Raw genomic sequence first — 18217 nt, forward strand, 5'->3', positions numbered from 1 at the left:
AAGCAATGGCTTTTTTTAAAAAATTTTTATAGTATTTATATCGCACTGACATCTTCTGCAGCACATTACAGAGTACATAGCCATGTCACTAACTGTCCTCACCAGTAGTACTGGTCCAGTGCACATAAGAGACAGTTTTTCACCAGTAACGGCACATAAGAGACACCTTTTCGCCAGTAAATGCACATAATAAGACACAGCTTTTTGCCAGTAAATGCACATAATAAGAGACAGCTTTTCACCAGTAAATGCACATAATAAGAGACAGCTTTTCACCAGTAAATGCACAAAAGAGACAGCTTTTCACCACTAAATGCACATAATGACAAACAGCCAGTGTTCCCAGTATATGTAGCCAGGGATATATGTGCCCAGTATATGTAGCCAGGGGGTATATATGTCCCAGTATATGTAGGCAGGGGTGTAAATGTCCCAGTATATGTAGCCAGGGGGTATATATGTCCCAGTATAGGTAGCCAGGGGGTATATGTGCCCAGAATAGGTAGCCAGGGGGTATATGTGCCCAGAATAGGTAGCCAGGAGCTATATGTGCCCAGAATAGGTAGCCAGGGGCTATATGTGCCCAGAATAGGTAGCCAGGGGCTATATGTGCCCAGAATAGGTAGCCAGGGCTATATGTGCCCAGAATAGGTAGCCAGGGGCTATATGTGCCCGGAATAGGTAGCCAGGGGCTATATGTGCCCGGAATAGGTAGCCAGGGGGTATATGTGCCCAGAATAGGTAGCCAGGGGCTATATGTGCCCAGAATAGGTAGCCAGGGGGTATATGTGCCCGGAATAGGTTAGGTAGCCAGGTTCCCCCGCCCCCCCCCCCCCCCCCCGCAGGAGGAGAACAGTGCAGCAGAGAGAGAGCTGGGAGCAGCGGTGGAGAAGGGGGCAATCTCCCCCCTTCCCTCACCTTAGGGTGCTCTCTCTCCCCCGCTGTCTCCTCCAATATGATGTGCAGGCTGGCGGGTGGAACTTACCTCTGTGTTGCAGGCGCCGAAGTTCGGGTCCCGCAGCCGCTGAGATTCGACTCAAAAAAGATCCGGATCAAAGATTCGAATCATTCATGAGCCGGACAACACTATTCAGACTGATTAGTGTTGTCCGGCTCATGAATGATTCGGATCTTTGATCCGGATCTTTTTTGAGTCGAATCTCAGCGGCTGCGGGACCCGAACTTCCGGCGCTGGAGCGACACAGAGGTAAGTTCCGCCTGCAGCCACTCGCCAGCCTGCACATCATCCTGGAGGAGACAGCGGGGGAGAGAGAGCACCCTAAGGTGAGGGAAGGGGGGGGGGGGGGAGATTGCCCCCCCTTCTCCACCGCTGCTCCCAGCTCTCTCTCTCTGCTGCGCTGTTCTCCTCCTGCGCTGCGGGGGGGGGCTCTAAACCGGACAACTTAATTGTCCGGTTTAGCATGCCTTTTTGCACCGGACACAGCGCACAAAAAACGGACTGTCCGGTGTAAAACCGGACACCTGGCAACCCTACACATATATCAGTAGCTAAAGATTGGCTGTACTTACATTACATATGCATTTCACTGTCCACGTTTGTACTTCACAGAATTTTTATATAGTATATGCAGAGATTGATGCTCCTGACAGCTCATGGCAGGTTCCATGTTTTTCTGTCAAATGTGTCGTCATGTCCTGCCTGCTTCCTGATCACAGAAAAGCTCGTACTGAATAACACAGTGTGCAGTGAATATTAATGAGCCATGTGGCTAGGAACAATAGCTGACTCCTGCAGTGTACTCGGCCCGGAGATTTATGGAGATTTATCAGTGCTACGCGCTGGACTGATTACAAGCTGCTGTAACGTCTCATTAGCAGCCGAGGGGAGGGCCCCAGAATGCTTTGCAGTATAGTATGCGGCTTGCGTCCTCTTAGGTCTAACAGCTTTTCTGATAAGCACACATCAAAGGTAAATGAGATTTTTATCTTCACTAATGGCTTTTTGGCTTCCTTCTAAACTGTTTAACACAGGAGAATAGAGGTTTAAATTAGCTTCTGCAGCCTGACAGTTACTCTTTAAAGCTCACAGCTTTGTGATGCAATAAACAGGGGCAGATCTCCTTCGGTAAAGGGGTCTGTGCATGTATGGTTTCTAGCAAGTATCGTCGCAGACGACTGCTAGTGGTGGCCGAGTCATGCAGAGTGTGGATGAGGGTGACAGCCTTGTTCCAGCTTAAACAAGGCTGCTCCTCCTCTCGAGCTAGATCGAAACCCCATCAGGAACTGTCTCTGCAGGCTTGCCGTAGAACCGCTTCCTGACACCTCCCACTATTATTTCCTGTTTCAGTGCAAATTATCAAATGAACATTTATCAGTATTGGTGATGTTATTCAAACTACATATCAACTGTATGTATTGGTACTCCTGTCACTGGTTGTTCTGATTGTACTTTAGGTTGAAATAGGAACTGTAGTGTAAATAACAATGAATATAATTCCTTATTGTTTACATTATTCATTTATAAATTATTTAGTCAGTGCTTGCCCATTGTAAAAGCTTTCCTCTCCCCGATTAACATTCTGAAATGTAACACTGGTGGTGACATCTTTAGTGCTGCCAGGTGACCTGTACGGAATGTTTGTTACTGAGAGTTCTACGCACAGAGGGAGTTATTGCTTGCCAGTTGGAAAAAGCATTTACTACCCACAATGCCACAAGGCTCACAGACCGAAAATGGTGAGGACCATAGTCATGACATCACACTGTGGGAGGGGTTTCACCACAATATCAGCCACACAGACCCCCCTGAGGATCTATTTAAGAAAAGGTAAAGAAAGGGGGTATCAGCTACTGATTGGGATGAGGTTCAATCCTGGGTTAGAGTTCCTCTTCAACTGCTTGTGTATTTATGCTCCCCATTGTTCTATGTTTTGCATGTTGTACAGCGCTATGGAATATGTTGGTGTTCTCAAATAATAATAATTACACTCTGAATGAGTCATGCTGAGGTTTTGGCTCTAGTTGTGGTTAAGGGATCACTATTGCAAATGAATTGTAAAATATAAAATACATCTTTCTTCTAGAGTAAAATTAGCTATTAACCCTCCTGGCGGTTTGCTAAAAAAAAAATCGCCAGGGGGCAGCAAATCTTTTTTTTTTAATTTTTTTTGTTTTTGTTTCATGTAGCGAGACAAAGTCTCGCTACATGATAGCCGCTGCTCAGCGGCATCCCCCCAGCCCCGTCCGATCGCGATCGGCGATCAGGAGATCCCGTTCAAAGAACGGGATCTCCTGGAGGGCTTCCAGGAGATTGGCCAGGCAGCGCACGGGGTCTGGGGGGGCGGCTGCGGCGCGACGGATTGGCGGGTAGCGGCGGCGATCGGGCACTGCACGCAGCTAGCAAAGTGCTAGCTGCGTGCAGCAAAAAAAAAAAAATTATGCAAATCGGCCCAGCGGGCCTGAGCGGTGCCTTCCGGCGGCATAGCCCGAGCTCAGCTCGGGCTTACCGCCAGGAAGGTTAATGACTTCTTCTTATATTGCTGTCACTTACAGTACAGTAGTTAGTTGAACTCTGGCAGAGCTCACAGGTTTTTAACTAGTCCATCTCTTCATGGGAGATTCTCAGTATTTCATTTATTCTTTACTGAAGCACTCCCTGGAAGGGATCTATACAAAGATGCAGACCGGCCCCCCTACTTGTTTGCACGCTATTCTGGTAGTTAGACTGAGCAAAAGACATACACTAATTGCTTTTCAAAATAAAGAAACTCCTGAGAATCCCCATGAGAAGATGGGCTAGTCCAAAACCTGACAGTTATGTCAGATTTCTACTACCTACTGTAAGTGACAGCAACACAAGAGAAAAGTTATTTATAGCACATTTTACTCTTGGAGGAATCTATTTATGTGTTTTCATGCATTTTTAATTTTACAATTTGTTTTCGCAATAGTGGTTCGTCAAGTCACACACCTGCAACAAGCATGCAGCCAGCGGAGTCGCACCAGAGTCACAGCATCTGATCTGCATGCTCAGTCTGGGCCAGAGACTTACAGAATGAGAGGCGGAGCTACAGCACAGAAGCCAGGCAACTGGCATTGTTTATTAGAGAATGAAGATGGGAGCCTCCATACACCTCTCACCACAGCTCCACATTAAAGGAAACCTGTAAGGTTTCACTTTCCTGGGGCTCCTGCCAGCCCCCTGCAGCTGCCATGTGCCCACACCGGAAAGCTACGATCCTCTAGTCCCCTGTGGTGGCTCAGTTTCACTTTCTTCAGTCACCGGCCACTGCGCCTCTGCGGCCCTGGCCTCGTTCGCGCTCCCTTAACCGGGCGGGAGAGTCCTGAGCAGGTGCAGTATGAGAAAAGCTCTACTGTGCAAGATGCTCCCGGCAAAGGCAGTGGCCATCGACTTACAAGTCGGTGAAAGTGAAACTGAGCCCCGGGGGTGGGTCTAGGTAGGGGACACCAGAGGATTGTTCAGAGACGGCGCAGGCACGGGGCGGCTGGCAGAAGTCCAAGGTAAGTGAAACATTTTTTTTTTTAATTAATCATTACAGGTTTCCTTTAAAGCATGCCAGAGGCCCCCTTTAACACACACACACACACACACACACACACACACACACACACACACACACCTCCTCCTCAGGAGGTTCCGGGCTGGGGTTAGGGCACACCTGGATTGCTGCCCGGCGAGCCTGTCGTGCCTTTTCCTCCCGGATCCGGCGCCGCTCCTCCTCCTTCACTGGCTGGGCGTTCAGGTAGCTGCTGTCATCCTGTTGCTGCTGCCTCTCCTGGGAACAGAAGAGATATTCAATAACCTGCCTGAAACCTGCATGTGTCACAAATAACAAGTATCACACAACGGCTCTGACTCAGGCTAGGTTCACACTCAGATACACAGCGATGCGCTCACAGCGTATCCTGTTTGCAGTGTCTGGCAAGCGATTCACGCGCACTCACTGTTGTGCACCCAGCCCGGCGTTTTCACCGCCGCAGTTTGAGTCCTTCGTGTTGCTGGGCTCGGGGACAAGAGCCGGTAAGCTCAACACCTAGCATTATTCTACAGGCAAAAACATAGGGCTACCCATTGGATGGATCCATGGGAAACCTACCTAGCAACAGGGGGGAACCAATGAAAATCCTCCGTGGTTATATGGAGGATTCCCACGGTCAGCGGCGCTGGGGTCGCCGATGTCATAGAAGGCAGGTGAGTAGATCTTGAATGGAGGTGGAAACAGGTTAGTGACAGCGGACACTGTGCATTCCCATACACTTGCACTGATTCCATGAGCATCCACAGCATACACCGGCTCCGGAAAACCTGTGCCAGTCGGGAACGTGCGTTCAGCCCCCGCTCTGCTGTACATGCTAAGTGTAAACAGATCCTATGCTTAACAGACGCGCTTCCTTCCTGCTGGCCTGGAGTATTTTTTGCCTTAATGTGAACCTGGCCTTATTAACAGGGGATCCCCAGGAAAAAATATGGTTACCCTCCCCCGACCAACATCAAATATACCATTTTTTAAGCCAGCAGTATCGGGAAGATGGAAAGCAGCGTGCAGTGCATTGGGTGGCGATGAAGGAGAGTTAATCCTTTCTGATGCACCCTTCTGCCCACCCTTACTAACAGACTAGCTTTGTCTTATTGCTGGCGAAACTCTGAATCCTGCTCTCGCCTTCTCATTTCTGCTAACCAGGAACTAGTTTCAGTGACTAAAGGCTGGTTTACATTGGGCGCTTTACCGCAATCGAGATACGGCAGTCCAAACCTTGCGATTTGCTGCGATTCAGCGAGATTTGCACTTGTGATTCCAGGTCAAAAGAATGAGAATCACAGAGCAATCACCCCCGAAACGCTGCATGCAGTGCATTTGCGAGTAATCAAAATCGCTGCAGTGTAAATGTATCCATAGGGATACATTGTAGCAGCGCTTTGCCGGCGATCAGCAAAGCGCTGAAGAATCGCCCCAGTGTAAACCAGCCCTTACTGGCCTGTGTGACACGGCTCTAACTGACAAACACATGTGAGATGTGGCAATTATCTTAAAAACTCTATGTGTACAGGTAGCTGGGTATGCAATCTCCTCTCCCTCTCAGACACGGCTATGACTGGTGTCACTACTATAGAAATAATTTCTGCCATAGAATAATGCTAGGAGCTGGAATTAGGTGAAGGCTGTGACAGGGTGGCAGGACGGCGCAGCCCACTACCTACAGGAAAAAGCGGTAAGGGTCAGTGAAGTGTGCAAGGCGAGTCTGAACTAGTGAGTTTGAAAACCACAGCGTCTTTTAAAGAGGAACTTCAGCCTAAACAAACATGCTGTCATTAAGTTACATTAGTTATGTTAATTAAAACAGATAGGTAATATAATCTCTTACCCAGCCTGTTTTAAAAGAACAGGCAAATGTTTGATTTCATGAGGGCAGCCATCTTTTTGGTTGAAAGGAGGTGACAGGGAGCATGAGACACAGTTGCAACTGTCCTGTGTGCTGATCACCCCTCCCAGTTGCTAGGCAACGTGAACAACAACATAGGAAAGCCCATCATGCTTTGCACAGCATCAGGGAAAAAAAGCCCGGGTAGTTTTCTTTGATGGGTGGAGCTTAGCTAAAAATACAGCTAAAAATGATGCTTTGGTAAGAAAAACAAAGTTCTGATGCTGTGGAACTGTTAAAGAAATACCAAGCCTTTTCAGTGCTGCTGAATAGATTTTTAGTCCGGAGGTTCACTTTAAACTATACGATAAATCAGAAATAATGGCCCTTTGAACTTTCCTGCAGTAAAACCTCATCTCAGGTTGTCTCACTGTTTTTTGGCTGTTTAAGTGCTTCAGAAAACAAGACCGAGTTGGTCCAAGTTGGTCAAATAGCTTGGGGTAAGCTCTTTTGCATAGAGAATTGATTTTTTTTTTATTATTATTTAACTCTTCCTGTACTAGAAAACAAATGATACTCCTTTCTTTGCTTCTTATGATCCATTTCTGAGATGTATTACTTATCTCATAAGTTTATTTTCGCTTCAGGTTTGCTTTAAAAGACACCTTTCAGTAAGTCACTTAGCGCCTGAGAGGGAAAGACCGTGACAAACAACAAGAGTAAAGTCTCTGCCCCACTTATAACAACTACAGTATACGGTGTTAATGGAAACCTGAAATGAACTCATGCCAAGGATTTGTACCTACCTGGGGCTTTTTCCAGCCCCCTGTAGCCTGTCAGCTCCCTCGCCATCCACCCAGTCCAATCTGATGTGCTCCTGTGAAGGTCGCTATTCAGCTGGGTTGCGGGTCACTGCACAAGCACTGTGCCAGGTCGTGTGTTTTCTCCATCGTGCTCCCAAGTACGGGAGATTTCTGCAAAATCGCAGTTATAGGCTTAATGAACAGAACACTCCCGGCCTCAGTAGCACGATCGGGGTTGCACGCAGCTGGGACCATGCATGCGCAATAGACAGGGGGGAGCTAACAGAGGTACAAGCAAGGGGACTGGGAGGATGATGGGGAGCTGACAGGCTACAGGGGGCGGGAGGAAGGCCCGGGTAAGTAAAAATCCTTGCAGCAGTTTATCTCAGGCACACAAACATTTACAGTACAAGGATCCAGACTATTAATGGTGGTCTTTTTTTGCTGCGCTGCCGTTAAATGGATAATCCCACGCCTTGGCTGACACACAGATGTCATAACCGTCCTATAATACAATAATACACAGACACCCTGGTACTTACCTCCTTCTTAGACGCCAGCATGTGCCGGATAGCCACCTCCCCCGCCTGCCTCCTCTGGAGCTGCCGCCGGTACCAACGCTGGATGGTGACTGCTGCACCGTTTACCTGCTGGATAAATCTGGACAGAAGAGCCATGCTCAATGAGATGTTAACAGTTATGAGTTGGTGCAAATGCTATGCTAATTTTATGAAAATGCATGTGGCTTGGAAATGGACCAAATAAATGCAGAGGCTTCTGCATTCGATTTCTGTGGTCTGTTTCCAATCAAGCATTCCCAAGGTGTCCCATATACTGCATTATTCTTATCTGTCTGTCTGTCTGTCTATGTGTGTGTGGTGTCTGACCAAGCCATTGTTGCTTGACCGATTTGAACGAAACTTGGTACACAGATCCTATCTGGGATGATATGTTCTGGGGGTCTCGTGGCCCCCCTGCACACGTGGACGCAGCTAAAAAAAAAAAAAAAAAAAAAAAAAAAAAAAGGATTTCATGTCAATGGAAAAAATGAAAAAGGCTGCCATTCTCACAGTAATCAAGCCAGAGTCCCCATACTCGGCATAGTTGGTCACTTGGTGACCGTGGTTACAAATCCAGGAAAAGTGGGTGGAGCATGAAGCAGCCAATCAAATTTCAGCCATTCATTTTATACGGGAAAATGTAAACGGCAGCCATTCTTACACTGTTAAGCACAGGGTTTTCAAACTTGGCACACTTGGTCACTGGGTGAATGAGATTAATATTCAGTGGGTGGAGCCTACAACAGCCAATCAAAAGTCTCCGGTTGATTTTCAAGAGGAATATTGAAACTGCTGCCATTCTTACATGTTAATGGCAGAGGCCTCAAACTTGCTACAGTCGGTCATTGGGTGACTGGGGTCCAAATTCACTAAAAGATGCGGGGCCACAAACAGCCAATCAGATTTCCTTGCTGGATAAACTGTTTCCATTCACACATTTTTGATGCCAGGAACCTGAAAGCTCACAAACGTGGTCATTAAAGGCTAGTACACACTAGCAATTTTGATTGACCAATGATTGCTCAATTTTACCACCTCCATGTAGTATGAGGGCCAAACAGATTTTCAATTCTATGCAGATTATATAGGTAAATGGTCATACTACATGGAGGTGGTAAAATTGAGCAATCATTGGTCAATCAAAATTGCTAGTGTGTACTAGCCTTTAGTGACTGTGCGTCAAGGTTACAAAAAGTGGGTGGAGCCAAAAACACATTTCACTGGTCAAATATAAGCTGCAGCCATTCTTACACTGTTAATGGCAGGGTTCTCAAACCTTTGCCCAGTTGGTGACTGGGATTAATAATGAGGGAAATGGGTGGAGCCTACAACAGCCAATCAAAATTCCCCTGTTGATTTTCAAGGGGGAATATTTAAATTGCTGCCATTCTTACACGATTAATAGCAGATGCCTCAAACCTGGTACAGTTGGTCACTGCTTGACTAGGGGTTCAAGTTCAGAAAGAGGGCGGAGCCACAGACAATAAGATTTGTTTAATTTCAAATGGGAAGATACAAATTATTGATACCAAGGACCCCAAAGCTCATAAACTTGGTAATTGAGTGACTGTATGTCAAGGTTAGAAAAGTGGGCGGAGCCAACTACATTTTTTTACATGGGAAAATATAAACTGCAACCATTCTTACACTGTTAATGGCAGGCTGCCCAAACTTGACACAGTTGGCCACTGGGTGACTGTGGCCTCAAACCTGCTACAGTCAGTCAGTCATTGGGTGATTGGGATCCACATTTACTAAAGGGGTGGAGCCACAAACAGCTAATCAGATTTGTTAGATTGATTTCAGCCATTTTGTTATTGGCAGGGTTCTCAAACTTGACACAGATAATCACTGAGTGACTGGGATTAATATTCAGAGAAGTGGGTGGAGCCATCAACAGCCAATCAAAATTCACCAACTGATTTTCAAGGGGAATATTTACGTTGCTGCCATTCTTACACTGTTAATGGCACAAGCCTCAAACCTGCTACAGTCGGTCATGATGTGACTGGGGTTCAAATTCATTAAAGGGGTGGAGCCACAAACAGCCAATAAGATTTCCTTGGTGGATAAACTGCTTCCATTTACACAATTTTGATGCCAGGAACCCGAAAGCTCATAAACAAAGTGAGTGGAATCAAAAACAGATTTCACTGGGAAAATGTAACCTGCAGCCATTCTTCACCATTAATGGTAGGGTTCTCAAACTTTGCACAGTTGGTCACTGGGTGACGGGGATTAATATTAAGAAAAGTGGGTTGAGCCTAAAAAGATAAACAAAATTCTCCTGTTTTTTTTTCAAGGGGAATATTGAAATTGCTGCCTTTCTTGCACGGTTAATTGCAAGAAAAGTGGTGTGTACACCGTTGCAACCCACCGGTCCTCCCGACAGGCCCACGTGAAGTACAAAAGCAAAAGGTCCGTACTTGTCCAAGATTCCGACTCTTTATTTAGTACATATCCAATAACAACACAAGCACCAAAAAGCTGACATGTTTCGAGCAGCACTAGCTCTTAATCATAGCTGATTGCACAAGCCTCAAACCTGGTACAGTTGGTCATTGGGTCACTGGGGTTCAAATTCAGAAAAGGGGTGGAGCTACAAACAGCCAATCACATTTGTTTCATTTCAGTGGGAAAATACAAATTATTGAAGCTAAGAACCCCAATGCTCAAAAACGTGGTCATTGAGTGACTGTGTGTCCAGGTTACAAAAAGTGGCCAAATTAGGCAAAAACAAATTTCTCAGGGAAAATGTAAACTGCAGCCATTCTTACACTGTTAATGGCAGGGTTCTCAAACTTTTCAGAGTTGATCACTGGGTGACCGAGATTAAAATTTCAGGGAAGTGAGTGGAGCCTATAATAGCCATCTAGCAGATGCTTTAAACCTGGTACAGTTGGTCATTGAGTGACTGGGGTTCAAATGCTGGAGATGGGAGGAGCCACAAACAGCCAATCTGATTTATTTTCTATGGGAATATGTAAATTGATGCCAAAGACCCCAAAGCTCACAAACTTGGTCATTGAGTGTTAGTGTTGGGGTCCATTTACACTTAATCAGTTGGAGTGTGTTAGTGTGCATTGGTACGTGTTTTTCCCATAGCAGTGTATTGTGAAAAAGATTTCAGTTAAAACGCGGTAAGTGTGAAAGGTGCCATACGAAAACATGGGCATTATTTTGAAAATCAGTTTTCTTTCAGTTCTAACTGATTAAGTGTAAAAGGGGCATTAGGGTTACAAAAAGTGGATGGAGCCAACACCAGCCAAATACATACCCGGGCAACACCGGGTCATCAGCTAGTACAGTATATAACACCTAAAATTAGATTTTATTAATGAGGTAAAATTACCAAATGTTTGATAAAGTTTTCGATAAAGCTTAGTGAATTGAGGCAATGTGTGATTTGGATGCATTTAGTATTTTTTGTGGAGGAAGATTTTCTCATTTTCAAAATATGAATGGCGTGGGTGTCCCTGAGAAAACTGCCAGCCATCAGCGATGTACTGCTTACCGCTCTGCCTCCTCAGCAGTGACCTCCCGCTTCTTCTGGGGCGTGCTACCTCCAGTGTTGTTCCGGCCCAGGTTGTTGGCACCAGAGAGGTTCTTCTGTGATTTCTGGAAGCTGCTCCCGGGATCTTCCCCACTGGCGGTTCTCTGGTTACTGCGGAGATGGCACAAGGCTCAGGTTGGATCCCAAGTTCAGCGAGATAAACGGCTGCTCTACAGACGGCTTATTGTACCTACTTGAGTGATGGAGCTTTCTGATTGGAGCTCTTGGCGCTGAGCCCTCGATCCCCGGAGGAGTAATGGTTATGCACCATGGTGGTGACCGTGTTCCCCACCGCTCCCTTGTTACTCCTAAAGCAGGACAAAAAGGATAAGTTTTATGTGGACAACAGCCCCCCCCCCCCCCCCCCCCCCCCCGATGTCTGCTTCATGGACAACTTACTGGGTGCTTTAAAAGATGTGACAGTCACATTAGTGGGTTCAGGAAAGTAAATGTTGCAATAACAGCTACAATAGATGCTGCTGAAACTATGCTATAGCTGCAAGCAGTATGTAAAACATTAAACAGTGCTAAAACGCAACAAGGCCTATAAATGTGATGGAAAGCCATTGTACCAAGGCTGCGGAGTCCAGACAAAAATCATCTGACTTCGACTCCTCAGATTATGAAACCACCGACTCCAGGTACCTAAAATTGCTCTGATTCCTCGACTCCACAACCCTTGCAGGGCTATGGAGTGCAGTGTTCTCCCCCAAAAAATTTTACAGCAGAGGAGGAGGTGAGCCGATGACAGCCGGGTGCTCAGCAAAACTAGCCGGGTGAAGCACCCAGCTAAAAGAGCCTGGGGAGAACACTGGAGTGGATACGAAAACAGACTCCTCAGTTTATGAAACAACCAACTCAGACTCCAGGTACCCATAACTGCTCTTTCGCCCCCCTCCTCGACTCCTCAGTCTAAACGTGGCCAATTAGCATACAATTTTTAAAATATCTTTTCAATTTAAGCATTGCAATCAATTTTTCTAACTGATTGATTTCAAAAATCTGCCCAATGTACCACACACACACGTTAAATTTTTCCCCCAATTATGAAAAAAAAAAATGATTGAAAACTCCGAAAAAATTGCCTGGGTCCATACATCAAGTAATTGACAATCTACCACACACCATACAATTTTGATAAAAACTGATCAGAAAACTTCAAAACTCCTGATCTTCTTGTATCGAATAAAAATGGTAAATTCGATCAGATTTCTCGACGAATGGAAAAAAAAAAAAAAAAAAAAAAAAAGAATCTTTAGATTTTTTGGTACAACCGATCGTAATTATGAAATTGGATCTTTTAATTGTGTGGTGTGTGGCCACCGTAATACTTACCAGGGATGTGGAGTCAGTACAAAAATCATTGACTCCTCCATTTATGAAACCACCGATTCAGACTCCAACTCCAAGTACCCAAAATTGCTCTCATTCCTCAACTCTAACTCCTCAGTCTAATACTTACCAGGGCTGTGGAGTTTGTACAAAAATCATCCGTAAATCAAATATCTCACACTATCAAGCGCTCATGTTACAGTGGGATGCGAAAGTTTGAGCAACCTTTTTAATAGTCATGATTTTCCTGTATAAATCGTTGGTCATTACGATAAAAAATGTCACTTAAATATATCATATAGGAGACACACAGAGTGATATTTGAGAAGTGAAATGAAGTTTATTGGATTTACAGAAAGTGCACAATGATTGTTTAAATAAAATTAGGCAGGTGCATAAATTTGGGTACTGTTATTTTATCGATTCCAAAACCTTTAGAACTAATTATTGGAACTCAAATTGGCTTGGTAAGCTCAGTGACTCCGACCTACATACACAGGTGAATCCAGTTATAAGAAAGAGTATTTAAGGGGGTCAATTGTAAGTTTCCCTCCTCTTAAATTTCTCTGAAGAGTAGCAATATGGGGGCCACAAAACAACTCTCAAATGACCTGAAGACAAAGATTGTTCACCATCATGGTTTAGGGGAAGGATACAGAAAGCTGTCTCAGAGATGTCAGCTGTCTGTTTCCACAGTTAAGAACATATTGAGGAAATGGAAGACCATAGGCTCAGTTCAAGTTAAGGCTCAAAGTGGCAGACCAAGAAAAATCTCGGATAAACAGAAGCGACGAATGGTGAGAACAGTCAGACTCAACCCAAAGACCTACAACATCATCTTGCTGCAGATGGAGTCATTGTGCAACGTTCAACCATTGGGAGCACTTTACACAAGGAGATGCTGTATGCGAGAGTGATGCAGAGGAAGCCTTTTCTCCGCCCACAGCACAAACAGAGCCGCTTGAGGTATGCTAAAGCACATTTGTACAAGCCAGCTAGATTTTGGAATAAGGTGCTGTGGACTCCCCTTGTTATGCCGAAATAACTCCATTTTAGTGGAGTTGTGCATGGAGGAAAAACACAGCATTCCAAGAAAAACACCTGCTACCTACAGTAAAATATGGTGGTGGTTCCATCATGCTGCGGGGCTGTGTGGCCAGTGCAGGGACTGGGAATCTTGTCAAAGTTGAGGGACGCATGGATGCCACTCAGTACCAACAGATTCTGGAATCAGTGACAAAGCTGAAGCTGCGACAGGGCTGGATCATTTAACAAAACAACAACCCTAAACACTGCTCAAAATCCACTAAGGCATTCATGCAGAGAAACAAGTACAATGTTCTGGAATGGTTATCTCAGTCTCCAGACCTGAATATAATTGAAAATCTGTGGTGTGAGGTAAAGAGAATTGTCCATGCTTGGAAGCCATCAAACCTGAATGAACTAGAGATGTTTTGTAAAGAACAATGGTCCAAAATACCTTAAAGCAGAATCCAGACTCTCATTGGAACCTACAGGAAGCGTTTAGAGGCTGTAATTTCTGCATAAGGAGGATCTACTAAATATTGATTTCATTTATTTTTTGTGGTGGCCAAATTTATGCACCTGCCTTGCACATTTTCTGTAACTCCACTAATCTTCATTTCACTTCTCAAATATCACTGTGTGTGTCTCCTATATGATATATTTAACTGACTTTTTATCATAACCAACGATTTATACAGGAAAATCATGACGATTAACAAGGTTGCACAAACTTTCACATCCCACTGTATAATACCAACTGTTAGACCCTATAGAGCAGGGGTATCAGACAAATGCAAAGTGGGCCGAGACTGAACAATGAGACCAAGTCGCGGGCCAACCTCAATGTCTAGTGGCTGCCCTCCCTTATAAAGTTCCCTGGTGTCTAGTGGCCCTTCTCCCTCCCTCCTCATGCAGTTCCCTGGTGTCTATGGCCCCCCATCTCTCCCCTATGCAGTTCTCTGGTGTCTATGGCCCCCATCCCTCCCCTATGCAGTTCCCTGGTGTCTATGGCCCCCATCCCTCCCCTATGCAGTTCCCTGGTGTCTAGAGCTTTCCCCTCCAACCCCCATATGGCTTCCCTGATAAACTAGGGCTTTACCTCCAATATTGCATCCCTGGTGGTCTAGAGTTGGCCAAACATAATGCAAACTGGGGAAACATTTGGTGGCTCTGAGGCTTAGAATTTGACATGTATGTTATAGAGGGAGCCACATAGTATAATAATAATTTATTATTATTATTATTATTATTATTATTATTATCTGCCACTACTGTCTCATATAACCCATTTCCATTTATTGTTGCTCAAATAAAAGGTACCCTTTCCCTGCCATTAAAAGTGGGCAACCCTGCATGCACATCATCTGCTTTCCCTAATGCACAGCCGGCTGTGTGACCCTCAATCTCACAACTCACTCATGCATATTATGGCTATGGATATGGATATTTCCTTTTAAACAATACCAGTTGCCTGGCTGTCCTGCTGATCTCTTTGGCTGCAGTAGTGGCTGAATCACACCTGGAACAAGCATGCAGCTAATCCAGTCTGACTTCAGTCAGAGCAGCTGATCTGCATGCTTGTTCAGGGGCTTTGGCTAAAAGTATTAGAGTCACAGGATCAGCAGGAGAGTCAGGCAACTAGTATTAATTTAAAAGGGAAGATTCATACCCTTCTCAGTTTAGGTTCCCTTTAAAGAGACTCAGATTAAAAAAAAGTAAGAATAGATACTTATCCTCCAGCCCCATACACACGAGTTCCTCGCCGTCCTCCCGCGGTCTGCCGTTCAGCCACTATCAGCCCCGGTAACAAGCTCAGTCATGATTAGTCTGGGTCTTCTGCGCATGCGTGGACCTACTGCACATGCGCTGTAGACCCAGACTGAGGCTGTTACCAGGGTTGATTGCAGATAAAAGGCAGACTGCGGGAGGATGGCGAGGGACTGTTTATGGGGCGGGAGGAAGCCCCGGGTAAGTATCAATTCTTTAATCTCTGAGTCTCTTTAAAGGACAACTGAAGGGAGAGGTATATGGAGGCTGCCATGTTTATTTCCTTTTAAGCAATACCAGTTGCCTGGCAGCCCTGCTGGTCTATTTCTCTGCAGTAGTATCTGAATAACACCAGAAACCAGCATGCAGCTAGTTTAGTCAGATCTGACTTTAAAGTCTGAAACACCTGATCTGCTACATGCTTGTTCAGGGGCTATGGCTAATAGTATTAGAGGCAGAGGATCAGCAGGGCTGCCAGGCAACTGGTATTGCTTAAAAGGAAATAAATATGGCAGCCTCCGTATAACTCTTACTTCAGTTCCCCTCTACTTGCTGCATGCCGTGCAGTATATTCACGGCCCTGCAAAAAAGACAGGATGCACCAGGGCCGTGAAAACAAGTCTGCAGCGGCATGCAGCCGCCGCTCGCTCCCGTACGCGTGTGCACCACCGTTACCGCCGCTTAGAGGGGAAGTTAATGAATGGGACCGCAGGTCCCATTCATAAATCTAAGTCCCCGATTCAATGAATACAAGCGTCTACGAGACGCCGGCATTCATTGTATCTTCCTGTGTTACACAGCCACGGATTACTTCCGATTCACGTGCTTACGTACGTGAATCGGAAATGACGACTGAGGACATCTTGTGGCCAAATAGTATATTGCACCAAAATTGCTTTTTATTTAATAAAAATCCCCACACTGACTGATTTAATTAACTATTTCCCTCCCACACCCTCCCATAATACCCAAACTTTTTTTTTTATTTATAAAAAGGGGGGGGGGGGGGAAATTACATTAAAAAAAAGAATATAAGTAGTTACCTTAGGGACTGAACTTTTTAAAAATTTATGTCAAGGCAGTATATTACTATTCATTTTTAATTTATGGGCTTCTAATTAGTGATGGACGCAAAACTGAAAAAATGCACCTTTATTTCCAAATGAAATATTGGCGCCATACATTGTATTAGGGAAATTTTTTAAACGTTGCAATAACCGGGACAAAAGGGCACATAAAATGTGTGGCTTTTATCCACAGTAGAATGTTTTATTTTAACACTATAATGGTCAAAAACTGAAAAATAATGCATTTTATAATTTTTTTTTTCTTTTCTTATTAGTCATGTTAAAATGCATTTAGGATAAAATAATGCTTGGCATACTGTAACTCCCAAAGAAAGCCTAATTGGTGGCAAGAAAAACGAGATATAGATCATTACGCTGTGATTAGTAGTGATTAAGTTATTGCAGTGTTCTCCCCAGAATTTTTTTCCAGCCGGGTGGCATGAAAAAGTAGCCGGGTGGGGCTAGTTGAAAATGCAGGGCAACTGTGCTTACAGCATAGGAGGAGGTGAGGAGGTGAGCCGATGACAGCCGCGTGGTCACCAAATCTAGCCGGGTGGAGCACCCGGCTAAAAGAACCTGGGGAGAACACTGTATTGGTAAAAGAAAGGGAGGAGCGCTGACAGGTGAAAATTGCTCTGGTCCACAAGAGGAAAAATGCCTCAGGTGTCAAGTGGTTAAGAGTCAAATACTGAAGTCGATTTATGCACAAACAGTATAAAGCACCAGGATACCTGTTGTTGGCTGGAAAGCTCGGTGCCAAGGCTGGCATATCTCTCCGCTTCATGCCCAGACTGTGCACAGAGCTGGCACTGCGAGCGCTGGCGGGGATGGGGAATGCCCGTGGCTGTTCATCCTATAAAGTATAATCACACGATGCTTGAATCAGTACTTAGCGGTCATTACTGTGAAGCCAGTTCCCTCCGCCAGTACTATGGATAGTTCAAACAAATCAGAATCACAATTTATTGGCTTTCTATATTACAGTACTATACCTTTTTCTTTTTAGAATACCACCCACTATGATGTCCCCTCCCCCACAATCCCCTCTCAATAGGACAGTACATGCAGTCTCCTGCCTCTCCTCCCCATAGGACAGTACATGCAGTCTCCTGCCTCTCCTCCCCTCTCCATAGGACAGTACATGCAGCCTCCTGCCTCTCCTCCCCTCTCCATAGGACAGTACATGCGCCCCCCTGCCTTTCCTCCCCTCTCCATAGGACAGTACATGCAGCCTCCTGCCTCTCCTCCCCTCTCCATAGGACAGTACATGCAGCCTCCTGCCTCTCCTCCCTTCTCCATAGGACAGTACATGCAGTCTCCTGCCTCTCCTCCCCTCTCCATAGGACAGTACATGCAGCCTCCTGCCTCTCCTCCCCTCTCCATAGGACAGTACATGCAGCCTCCTGCCTCTCCTCCCCTCTCCATAAGACAGTACATGCAGTCTCCTGCCTCTCCTCCCCACAGGACAGTACATGCAGCCTCCCCTCCCCTCTCCATAGGACAGTACATGCAGCCTCCTTCCTCTCCTCCCCTCTCCATAGGACAGTACATGCAGTCTCCTGCCTCTCCTCCCCATAGGACAGTACATGCAGCCTCCTGCCTCCCCTCTCCATAGGACAGTACATGCAGCCTCCTGCCTCTCCTCCCCACAGGACAGTACATGCAGCCTCCCCTCTCCATAGGACAGTACATGCAGCCTCCTTCCTCTCCTCCCCTCTCCATAGGACAGTACATGCAGTCTCCTGCCTCTCCTCCCCATAGGACAGT

General features: G+C 45.6%; 1 protein-coding gene across 10 annotated transcripts in view; it reads right to left on the reverse strand.

The window, feature by feature from the left end:
* CEP131 (centrosomal protein 131) overlaps window positions 1-18217 on the reverse strand; it is a 165009-nt gene that overhangs the window by 123102 nt on the left and 23690 nt on the right. For 7 of the 10 annotated variants that reach the window (XM_068263336.1, XM_068263332.1, XM_068263331.1 and 4 more), the window contains 5 exons: window positions 17182-17303; window positions 11453-11566; window positions 11220-11369; window positions 7688-7805; window positions 4602-4757 (listed from right to left, as the gene is read on the reverse strand). In XM_068263336.1, the coding sequence (XP_068119437.1) occupies window positions 4602-4757; window positions 7688-7805; window positions 11220-11369; window positions 11453-11566; window positions 17182-17303 (660 nt within the window). The remainder of the gene's footprint in view (window positions 1-4601; window positions 4758-7687; window positions 7806-11219; window positions 11370-11452; window positions 11567-17181; window positions 17304-18217) is intronic. The other 3 variants (XM_068263339.1, XM_068263338.1, XM_068263335.1) reach the window with 1 other exon arrangement.

This window comes from Hyperolius riggenbachi, chromosome 12 (genome assembly GCF_040937935.1).
Source record: "Hyperolius riggenbachi isolate aHypRig1 chromosome 12, aHypRig1.pri, whole genome shotgun sequence".
Classification (NCBI taxonomy): Eukaryota; Metazoa; Chordata; class Amphibia; order Anura; family Hyperoliidae; genus Hyperolius; species Hyperolius riggenbachi.